At 38.0% G+C, this 12,169-nt stretch overlaps 1 protein-coding gene across 1 annotated transcript in view; it reads right to left on the bottom strand.

Moving 5' to 3' along the window:
• Positions 1–239: 239 nt before the first annotated feature.
• Positions 240–12,169, bottom strand: part of LOC107709424 (5-hydroxytryptamine receptor 2A-like) — a 33,124-nt gene continuing 21,194 nt past the window's right edge. The window contains exons 2-3 of the mRNA XM_016513889.1: positions 4,680–4,880; positions 240–1,066 (exon numbers count right to left, since the gene is read on the bottom strand). Coding sequence (XP_016369375.1) covers positions 264–1,066; positions 4,680–4,880 — 1,004 coding nt within the window. The 3' untranslated portion in view covers positions 240–263. The remainder of the gene's footprint in view (positions 1,067–4,679; positions 4,881–12,169) is intronic.

Raw genomic sequence — 12,169 nt, 5'->3', positions numbered from 1 at the left:
TTGATTCAACTGACATTTATGGTCAGGAAAGATCCCGATCAGACAAAGGTCTTTTGATGTATCAGTACCCTGTGATAAAGTCATGGATAGTGAAATCGTTCGTTCATAGATGCATTTGGGCTTTGAATACTAATACTTTAGACCAATCAGAGCTGATTTCTGTAGAGATTTCTGATTTACGTTAGTCGGAGAGAATGCCAAACATGAAACCCAGAAGAAAATCCAGGGTTACGGCTGGCATTTTGTGAGTTCACCGAGTGAATTCACAAGCAGCTGACACTCTCATTTTTGCTGCTTTTGGACAGATGTTTTTTATTTGGAAGGGGCAGAGAGAAATCCCCATTGCCTATTGATCCAGTGAGTGGCAGGTGTGTGGACTGATAGGCCAGTGGTGGAATGGTGTTGACCAGAATTAGTTGTAGCGGTTTCTTCTCCTCATGAAACTGGCATCGGATGTATCTGGCGAAGGCTGAGCGGTAAGTCTTGTTGAAAAGCGTGTAAACCAGCGGGTTAACGGCGGAGGAAAGGTAACCGACCCACACAAACACATTCAACAGTCCGTTCATTATGTTGGCATCACACGTCGCTGGCTCGCAAACCACCGCTAAAACATTAGTGATGAAAAATGGACACCACATGACCACGAACAAGAAGAAAACCACGCCCAGAACTTTGGAGGCTTTTTGCTCGTTGCTGATGGACTGCACCGTATGGCGTCCGAAAGGTGGCGTCACAACCCCCGACTCTGCCCCCGCCTCACGGCTCAACGAGTGCCGCAAGAACAGTTTTTTCTCAGAGGGCGAGAATGAGGGTCCGGGGAGGAAGTTGAGAGTGAATCCTGCGCTCCATTTGGGCCTGGGCACCAGTTGGTCAAGGCAGAGAGTGGCCTCACTCTGCAGAGCGCTGATAGTCAGGAAGTAGGTCACCACCATAATGGTCAATGGCACAAAGAAGGCCACAAAGGACCCAATCAACACGAAAGAGTTGTCAGTCAATAGGCAGCTGCCATCCTTGAAAACTTTGGTGTGATCGCGTAGACCCAGCACTGGGATTGGCATGGAGATGCCTGCAGAAAGACGGGGGGGAAGAAAGTGCATTTGTAGTTTAGTTTAGTCGGCAGAAATTGTGACATTTTGACAAAAACAAGGTGGCAAAGAAACCCAACAACAGAAAAGAAATGATGACAGTTGCTTATTTCACACAAAACACAAAAGCAGCAAAGTTGTGTGACCTGCAGTTTGTCTATGACACATGCAGCTGTTCTATATGTGTCCTTTTCGCATGCAGTCCATTTGCACAAGCAGACATAAATGAATAATAGTTCATATAGTGCTATAAATAATACAGCTTTAATAGATAACACGTTAACATGCAATTCTTTATTCTTTTTAATGGTGTTAATACAGTTAGAAAATCTGACATAACTTTCATTCTGTTCTGTGAATTTTTTTATCACTAAATGAGGTAAAGGAATACCCTCTTAATTGAGAATTTATGTTCACAATCAAAATAAGGTTCACAGTGATTAATAATAATAAACCAATATTACAATTTATTAACAACCCTAATAAATAACAAAGTTTTTAACAACATATGGTAATAAAGAGTATGGGTTTATAATTTTGTTATATATAATATTGCTTTCATAGATAACATGTTAACATGCAATTCATCCATTTTTATTTTTAATGGCAGCAAAGCATTTAGAAAATCTAACATTATAGTTCTTTTATTTTGTTGTGTGATATTTGTATCAGTAAATGATGAAAAAGATCCTCTTAATTGATAATTTTTTGTATACAAAACTATTAAAAAGTGATTCGCTGTCATTAATAATAATAATAATCATCATCATCATAATCAACCTCACCAATATTGTTATTTAGCAGCCTAATAAATAGTAGAATCGCTATAATAGCACCATCAACTTACGATTCATTTGTTTCTTTTTAATTCCATTAACACTTTAAAAAACGGACATTTTATTGATGGATTGATGGATCTCTTGTTCAAGGACAGGCTCATATTATTCGACTTACTCAGACACATTACTTATGCTTAGGCAGCAAAAATGTCCACCTTTGTCACATGCCTTTGGGTTACTTCACAGTAATTGATGGGACTTTGTTTCTCTCGTTGCCTATAACAGTTTAGAGGCGTAACTTCAATAACACAACTATTTACGACCATTAGCGTTCAGTTCAGCCTGTATAATGTTGAATATGATATACTTCACATTTCCGCTAGCATCTTGCAAATGGAAAGCTTGTATCGCTCAAGGACAAACTTTCAGTGAAACTGCCATGGTGATAAGACATCTCCATGGCAACAGTAAATCTCTGCAAATGGTGTCTGATCTCTGGGGTTTGTTGGGGGAAACTGAGCTGGGAAGGGCATGATGGACCCCGTGCCTCTGGACGATGTGTCTGGCATTGGCTGTGCATCTATGGATAACTGCAGGCCTTGGATGACTATGATAAGAACTGTAGAGTGTAAAAAATGGCTGTCACTGAGTGTCAAAATCTGAGAGGAAGATGAGGAGATTAAAAATATATATATCGGTAAGGTTTCTGCTTCAAAACTGAGTTTAAAGTGGGGTTACTTTATCTTAGTCACTATCAGCCTCTGGCATCACATTTCTTATCCTGGAGATGAGAGTAAACAGAGTTGAAAGTTAGAAAAGCAGCATTATAATGGAAGTTGTGATGGTGCTTTGCTCAAATCCACTGACAGCTCTCACGCTCCAAGGGTTGCATCTTCACAATGGATTTATTCACAATCATCGAATTACTGAAATAAATGAACTTTTCCACGACATTCTAATTTATTGAGATGCACCTGTAGATGTTATGTGCTGACTGACTTAAGGCAAGACACCAGAGGTAAACTGGGTACAAATTTTGACTAACAGATGTCACCATAATTCTCAGTCGATTAATCACAATTGTTTTGCATTACAAGTTGTCTGAAATGTCATTTTTTAGATGTAGACAAAACATAATCTTATTAAATATGCACTAATTGGCATATATTTCCATTACAAAAACTAGCTAATTCTGCATGTTTATGCTATCTCAGTGCTAAGCAGCTTCTCAACTGATTATTAGAAAACCACTTTTTAGTCTTAACAACCAGACTTGCTGTTTTTTGAAAAGCATCTGACTCATGATCGAAGAGCCCTAATCTCCTAAATGTTAGTAGATCTACTTTGATCCCCAAATGACACATAATTACCATCTGAAAGTCTTCTTCACTTTAAAGCAGCACTAGCTCTGAGCTCTTTGACCACCCTGAAGCTCACAGAGGCTTGAGACTGGAGTTCTGGGATCCAAAAGTGTACCGCTACAGTTTAACCACTTTATTAGTGCAGATATTTTAGTTCTATATCGGTCTCTATTGACTTTAGTTATACAGTATTGCCTTTGTATTATAAATGTGTTTCATTAGACTGTTTTGTTTTTCTTTTTGCACTACTGTGATGTAAATGGCATTGTGGCATTCACTTTATTACATTTTCTGCTCATAATATCCTTTTCTGTCTTTCCTGCATGCAGCTGGAACTGCAGGGCTGGTCTGAGGTCATTTTGAAGAATATCAGTGATATTTTAATGCAGAGCTTGGACATTTCTTCAACTTCGGGCACAGCAGAGGTTGATTTTTATTCAAACTAATATTTTTTTTTTCTTTGTTTATATGAAGGCCACACTAAAACTTTTTTCCATGCTTTCATTATTTTTTCAATAGTAAAGTCTCTTAATAAATAAATATCTCAATTTTTAAACAAATTATTCTATACATTTTATCACAATTTTGTGTACTTGTTTACCAAGGCAACATTAAATGTGACATGATATGAAGAAAACAAGACAAAAAAAGGTAAATATCACTTTTGAACAATATTTTTATTGAGAGCAAGCTTGAAAAGTGTAACAAAAAAAGTTATTTGTGTGTATTTTACGATCCGCGAAATGAAATTAGTCTTAGCAAAGATGGAGCCATTTTATTTCACAAATTTCCACCAGAGTATGCTATTAAGCACAACACATGATTTGAGATGTGGTGGAAATAACACTGTGCATGCTGGAAATATTAATGACTTCAGGATTCAATGACCCAGACCTGTAAAATTCATACATTTTTAGCTTTCCATTATGCTATTTTTTCCCCTCTTCTCAATTATTTCTTCCTTGTGGTGCTCCATTGACATAATCAACACGATACTGATGAAGCTGCACTCACTACTGCAGGTTTCATTGTCGCCTCTCAGCTGCAATCTATATAACTGAATATTGCTGCAATTTTACTTCTCATTTACAGATACCCAAATCTCTCCCCCACTCATGTATTCAATCGCCTTTCCTCTGGTGAATGACAAAAGGCATGGAGGTTTATTAGCCACTGATTTCTCTAGTCCCAAAAGCAATTCAGATTCAAGTACACATAAACGCTTAAAGACCCTCTTTGGAACGCTCTTCGTTTTAGCAGCGGCTCTAAACAGCCAAGGTCATCTCAAGCCAATAAGTAACATTTTGTAGGTTTTTCTGAAAGCAGAGTCAGCGGTTGATATTGTCTAATTAGATCAGAGTCATGACATTCTGTTCACAATAGTCTAATAATAATGGCTTCACGTCACACTACAGCACAGTGTCATGGCTGCATGTCGATGGCATCAGGTGTACCTGCTGAGATGGTCCAGACGGCCGTGATCTTCGCCCGGGCGCGGGAGCGTGAGTTTGACCGATTGTGTCGGATGGGGTTACGGATGGCCACATAACGGTCCAGCGAGATAGCGCACAGGTGCATGATGGAGGCGGTGGAAAAGAGAACATCCAAGTAGATCCACATGGGACACAGTGATGCAGGGAGGGGCCAGGAGTAACCTGAAGAAGAGACAGACATTCAGAGGATCAGGCCCAAGGAATAAAACTGACAGCAAAAGCCTTAAAAGTATTGACTTTCCTCCGTTACATGCTAATGGACCCTGTGAGATAATTGAATGGGCTTATTCCACTAAGCTCAACTGAGTGATTTCACTGGAAGGCATGAGTGTGATGAGCTCTTGAGAACAGCACAAGAGCTTAACGATCACTGACAGTGTTTTCAGTTGACACGCTGATGAAAAACAGTTCAATTTCTACAACACTACATCCATCCATCCATCAGGGAGTACAAAAATGGTTCTTGTATGGCATTGTTGTGAAAACCCCATTTATTTTAAGAGTGTAGTACTCCATCCATCCATCCATTAGGGCTGGGCGATAGACTATCATATTGCGATTGCAATAAAATTTATGTTGATAATGATATAAGCTCTGGACATTTTTACTCAATATGGATTAATCTGACAGGCTGTCACACAGCAGATATAAAGGCAACAGAAGCCAGTCAGTGCATGTTGAAACTAAATGAAACCTGCTCAAAAAGAGGAAGCAATCTCATGAAAGAGAAACTGATCTTACTCCAAAAACACCCATTAACCTGGGAACTGCAAACAGTTACATTAATTTATATGTATATTAAATACCGGTAAATAAAAGGAAAACTTTACAAAAATAAACATGATTTAGCCTATTTAGTTCCATTCACTCCACAACAAATCCTTTGCATTTAACAATATTACAGAACAAGAATGACAAAATAAGCAGCTATAAAAGTACATATTAAACTATAATATAAAAAAATCACGCTATAGGCTAGTGGCATTTTTATAAACGGTACACAAACGTCAAGCAAAACTGAAACGGCATGGGCTCAGTATCCAAATGTTTCCATTTTTGCCATATTTGTAATATTTGGTTGCTAAACTATTATTCATTAGGCTATGTAGCCTAAACAAGGCTTTATACTTTAGTCATGTTCCAATATCTGCGTAAAATCTTTCACATGCGCAAAAATGTTTGTTTGGGCGCTGGACGCTCCAAACTTTTATGTTTGGTTGACTGCATTTTAGTCTGATGATGAATGGCTGAAATGTCAAGCAACGCGAGAACTAATGTTATTTGTGTGTGCGTGAGGGTTCAGATGGGTGTAATAAAATAGAGAAGGTTAGGTTAGGTTACTCACCCAAAATTAATGCAAATATAATTCTAAGAAAGTAAGATCCAGCCCCAATACTGAAAGATGTCTAGGCTATATCAAATGTGCATGTGAAAAAGGTATAAAGATAAAAAAGAATCCTGTCATTAGATTGAAACTTTTTTGATTGATTTTTGGTTAGGTTAGGTTAGGTTACTTTATTCATACCCGCAGGTAAATTTGTCTTGCAGTAAAATGACAGTGACAACCATCCATAACACAAATTCAAAAACACATTTAAAAATATAACACAACAGATAACAAATATATGATACAAGATACATGATATAAATTCTCCAAGACTCCCCCATCCTACAGCTTATTTAACACAGTTAAAACAGCGGGAACAAAAGCTGTTTTTATATCGCTTTGTTTTACACCTTGGGATTAAAACCTCCGCCCAGAGGTAAGAAGCTTTTAACACGCTTACTGGGAATTATCATGTCTCTGCAAAAAGCAATTATGAGCATGTTACATCCACCAGTGAGTTCGCATCATTACCACTGGACTGTTTAAAAATGTCCCAATCAGTACAGCTATAACATTCCTGCAAACAGGACAGATTCTTCAGACCATAATTATGTCCTTGATCTTTGCTTTCTCTCTCTTTAAAATAGTCTTGTATATGGGCAGTAAATGAATGCAATTATGATCAGCAGAGCCCAATGGAGGAAGCGGGAGAGATTTATAAGCATCCTTTACAGACCCATAACAGAGATCTAATGTCTTACCCCGTCTGGTTGGACAGGAGACATATTGCTGAAAAGTTTTGAGTGTCTGTTTAAGAGAAACATGGTTAAAATCGCCAAGAACAAAGTTAGGTGCATCCGGTGAGATCGACTGCAATCTCTGTACTACATCAAATATAGTACTGGAGGCAGAGACAGAATCCGCCTTTGGATGAATGTACACCGTTGTCATGAAAAGTTGAGGAAACTCACGGGGTAAATAGAAAGGACGCAGTGAAACCGCTAAAAGTTCCACATCTGGCGTAACACGCTGTCTGACAGTCACAGAGGTACAATATCGTTTGTTGACATAAAGACATACCCCGTTGAGTGTCTGTTTAAGAGAAACATGGTTAAAATCGCCAAGAACAAAGTTAGGTGCATCCGGTGAGATCGACTGCAATCTCTGTACTACATCAAATATAGTACTGGAGGCAGAGACAGAATCCGCCTTTGGATGAATGTACACTGTTGTCATGAAAAGTTGAGGAAACTCACGGGGTAAATAGAAAGGACGAAGTGAAACCGCTAAAAGTTCCACATCTGGCGTACAAACACGCTCTCTGACAGTCACAGAGGTACAATATCGTTTGTTGACATATAGACATACCCCGCCTCCTTGAGTTTTCCCCGTTACCTCTGCCAGCCGATCCAAACGAAAAGGAGCTCCAAATCCATCAATGGATAAGTCGATGTCCCGGTCATGCTCAGTGAGCCACGTTTCAGTAAATGCCATAATGCAGCAGTTCCTGCTGGTAACGAGCATTTAACTGAAGTTCATCCACTTTATTCCTCAGAGACTGAACGTTTCCCATAATAACCGAGGGCAGGCGTAATCTAACGCCACCTCGTTTACCCCTCTTCCTCCTCTTCTTTTCCACACTCCTCGGTCCATGAGAATCTCTCAGAATAAAGTTCGGTAACTCCGGTGTAAAATACATTCCCTGAGCCAAACTAACGAGGTTTAGCTGCAGTAACGTATCTCTGGAATACTGTGTCCTCACGTGGCATACAGTCCCACGGATATGTTGCATGCAAACAACAGATACAAAAAAAAAAACCCAGCGCTACGAAATAAGATAAATCCATTTTCCAACTAAATCTAGAATCACTTATTCATGTAGTCAAGACAATAAAAACGTTTAAAACGAATAAAACCACATAAAACAGGACGCCAAACTCTCATTCACTGCCGGTCGCTGCATGCGCATGCGCCCATCATCATCATAAATACATTCTCACAGCTGGTGTGTTTTGGTTGTAACTGCTACTCAGTTAAAGTAACAAACTAGTGGACTCTGTAAAAGTAAAAGGTGTTTAGATGTGGATGAGTAATCTGGCCCCTTGGTATAAACGAGAAAAAGTGCTGGCCCTCATCACTGTCAAAGTTGCCCATCCCTGATTTAATGTATAATGTCTCATTTATTCAGTGAAAAATTCAAAACTGTGCACAAATACTTACTTTTTTTCTACCTATTATTAAAAGTATTGTTAGATTTGTAATCCTTAAAACATTGGCTGCCAACAGAATAATAATAAAAAAAAAAAAATTTAATTAAACTTTGACCAGCATTAGAAACTGTCTGTCAAATGTCACATTTGGTCTGACAAATGTCAAACTTATTTATTTATTTACAATGTTTTCTTTTTCTTTTTTGATTTACATCACATCTGGTCTCATCCCTCAATCAACTTTCATATATTTGAGAATATTCTAGAATTATCATTTTCATAGTCATCATAAGCCATTTGTTCATCATTCATCTGAGAAGAGAATCCCAGTGAGAATTTAGGCAACACTTTAATAGGTAACACTAATAACTTTCATTAATAAATCATTAACAAACATGATAAAATCCTTAATGGATCATTAGTTAATATATATTCAAAGAGTTAGAAACGTGAGATAATGTGCTTGTTAATGCTTTCTAATAAATGTATTAAACATTACATAATGCTTAACAAATCATAATTTCATTTCAAGTTAAAATGCTTACAAATGTTATTAAACTTTCAATTCATATGATCGAGCTTTTATTGAAAATCTACAAATGATTTTAACAGATGTTATAAAATGATGTGCTAATGCACAACACAAATCATTCTAATATGCTGATTTATTATTAGAATTATCAACAGTTGTGCAGCCAAATATTTTTAAGTTACGCCTTCTTTCTTTGCGTGAACGTTTGGGCGGCGTTATGCAAATCTTCTCACATCGTGACGTAGACATGTGGGGTGTGTTAGAACGAGCCGTTTTAGGTAGGCGTGGTTGACTCTTAACTTTTATAAAGAATATCTCTTTGGATTTGAGACTTTAGTCTTTGCAACTTTACAGATCTTCTTTATGCACCAAGAGCTTGTAACACTCCAAAGAGAAAGGAAAAATTGAAATCGCATCATATGACCCCTTTAAGAGTGTCACAAAAACAAGCGTAGCCTATACTTGTCGCACATTTTTTGGTTTGGTTGTCAGTCAGGAAAATAATCTAAATGAACAAAATGCTGTTATTATACAATTCTCCACCAGATTTATTATGCTACATGCAAGTTCAGGTAACTCAAAAACTTGCGTACACGAGTTGAGACCTGACGTGAGATTTGATCGTAGCCAACGCTCAAGTCCATATTGATAAATTCCAAGTTTCCAAATAACCGTATGCCCACTTTTCTGTCGTACGTTCGTTTGTAAATGAGGCCCACTGAAACCAAGTAAAACTGAAAAATCTTCACAACAACCCATCAAAATAAAAGTCCGGTTTAACTTGAAGAAATGATGACAGAAATATATTACTTTTTTTATATTAAAATATAATTCTCGAATAATAGTATTATTATTTTTACGGAATATCATATAACCAAGGTATTTTTCATTCATTTATACATTTCTGATGTGCAGCATCTTGCTTGACAATAAAAATGCAAAGTTTTGTTGTAAATTAATTTAAATTGATTACATTTTAAAAGAGTGATCAAACTGTCAAGGTTTTATTAATAACATTTAATTGGACACTTAAATAAATTAGTATTGTAATTAAAAGAAAAAAAAATAATTCACGATTTTATGGGGCCCTAAATTAAAAGATATTTCACTCTGTGGAATTTAATTGCAAACAAATAAAGTTATGTTTATATTTATTCACAAGGTCTAACAAACATGTGGAAAGTATTTCCTTCCCCAATAACAGTAAATCAATATTGTGGTAAATATCTATAATGTATTATATGGAACAAATATTGTGATAATATTTTTGGCCATAACGCCTATCTATCTATCTATCTATCTATCTATCTGTATACCCACTGTGTCAGCCTGTCCTTCTGTCTATCTGTCCAGCAATCCATCCATCCAAGCACACTGAAGCCACTGGTGAGGAGTTAGTTCAGTTTTGTGAGTGCAATAGCGTTAGCTCACTCTGCTCTGAGCAGTCAGGCAGAAAATGACCATCCACCAAAGACTCATCAGTGAAACTGTAAATTTCAGTCTTAATACGTCCTGGCACTTTGTACAGAACACACACAGACACAAACTGTGAAGGGAGGAAATATTGAATTAATAATACATTTACAGCAATTTGCAGTTACTGTCAGGTACATTCTTATGAAAGGAGCGCTTTCACTAGATTTTATTTTGTCACTGACAAAAGACTGAAATGAAGCACAAAGGCTAAGCCAAAAGAGCCAACACAAATGAAGTGCCACAAAGAAAATAGTCTTTCAAGGGAAGAGGAAATGAGGTAGAAAAATATAATGAACGAAATTGGTGAGAGGATAACAGGAGGAGGAGCTGTAGGAAATGGGATGCATGCATAGAAAGGAAGTGAAGGGAAGAACGGTCATATGTGGATGAATGAATGTACAGAGCTTGTGTGCAAAAATATGATAAAGACCATCAGTCACCAAAACAAAGATCACACATCACACACCTGAGTTTTAGAAACATTACTCTTCATCAGAATTCACTCAAGTTTGATATTGGATTGTACCTCAGCAGAGCCACAGAATTACTTTTGTTTCCCTGTGTGTGTTGTGTTTACTGTGTTTTTTCAAAGTTTCCCTGCAGTTCAATTCAACACTCAAAAACCGATTCTGTGAATTTCTCTGCAGAAGAAAATATCAGTTTGGGCTTCAGCTAAAATTCGGTCTATGGTTTGATAAATGCATGCAGCAGCACAGGAGATAAACTACATTATCTTAGCTTTGAAACGCTCCCCCACTCTCCTGCCTTCACTATCAACTGAGGTATAAAAATATGTCTGGGTGAAACACTAGCTAAAGATAGATGCGTTTTACTATGAACATGAAATGCAGGCTGCCATCATCACGGCTCAAACATAAACATATTTGGTAGTAGCCGTATGACAGTACACAGACTGAAACTATACTGGTAACCTACTCTCTGTGAATATGGTTTGCTTTTTGAAAGCAAAGTTCGGATAAGGCCGAGACACACCCAGCCGATGGTCGGCCATCATCGGGCCATCAGCGAGCATCTGTCGGGCTAGTTTGTTTGGTGTGTTCCACACGTCTGCTCTTGTTGGGCTCACGTCAGCGGCAGTTTGCCCGATTCAGCATGTTGAATCAGCTTTGGGGGCTGTCGGCGCCAGTGAGAACTCTTCAGTTTATGCTGGCCACACATTAGACGATTTTAAGGCGGATTTTTAGCCCGATTAGCTCCCCTGAACGATCGGGAGGTGTAGTGCGATTCATGGCTTGTCACAAACAATTTTTCTGTCCAAAAAATCCTCTATTGTGTGGTGTCATTATGATTATTTAACTGCTCCAGGATCGAGACGGAGCACCTGAAACTGTCTCCATGTCTGTGGTCTTCCATGGTTTTAAAATCGGTTAAAGGGGTCATATGATGCTGCTAAAAAGAACATTATTTTGTGTATTTGGTGTAATGAAATGTGTTTATGCGGTTTAAAGTTAAAAAAACAAAGCTCATCGGCCTGAAAAAGCGAGGTGTGCTGTGTTTTATAAAGAATATCTCTTTGGATTTGAGACTTTAGTCTTTGCAACTTTACAGATCTTCTTTATGCACCAAGAGCTTGTAACACTCCAACGAGAAAGGAAAAATTGAAATCGCATCATATGACCCCTTTAAGGCTGGCCGCACACTAGATTTTAAAACCATGGGGGACCACAGACATGAAGACAGTTCAACCGATTTTTCCTTTTAATCCTCTGAACGCACACACTAGATCAGGGGTGGCGAACTCCGGTCCTGGAGAGCCTCAGCCCTGCAGAGTTCAGCTCCAACCCTAATAAAAACTCACCTGCCTGTAGCTTCCTAGTATCCGTTCAGACCTTGATTAGCTTGTTCAGGTGTGTTTGATTAGGGTTGAAGCAAAACTCTGCAGGGC

This window comes from Sinocyclocheilus rhinocerous, unplaced genomic scaffold (genome assembly GCF_001515625.1).
Source record: "Sinocyclocheilus rhinocerous isolate Xijiao unplaced genomic scaffold, SAMN03320098_v1.1 scaffold416, whole genome shotgun sequence".
NCBI lineage: Eukaryota > Metazoa > Chordata > Actinopteri > Cypriniformes > Cyprinidae > Sinocyclocheilus > Sinocyclocheilus rhinocerous.
Note: the sequence above shows the minus strand (reverse complement) of the source record. Positions and strands in the feature narration are given on the sequence as shown.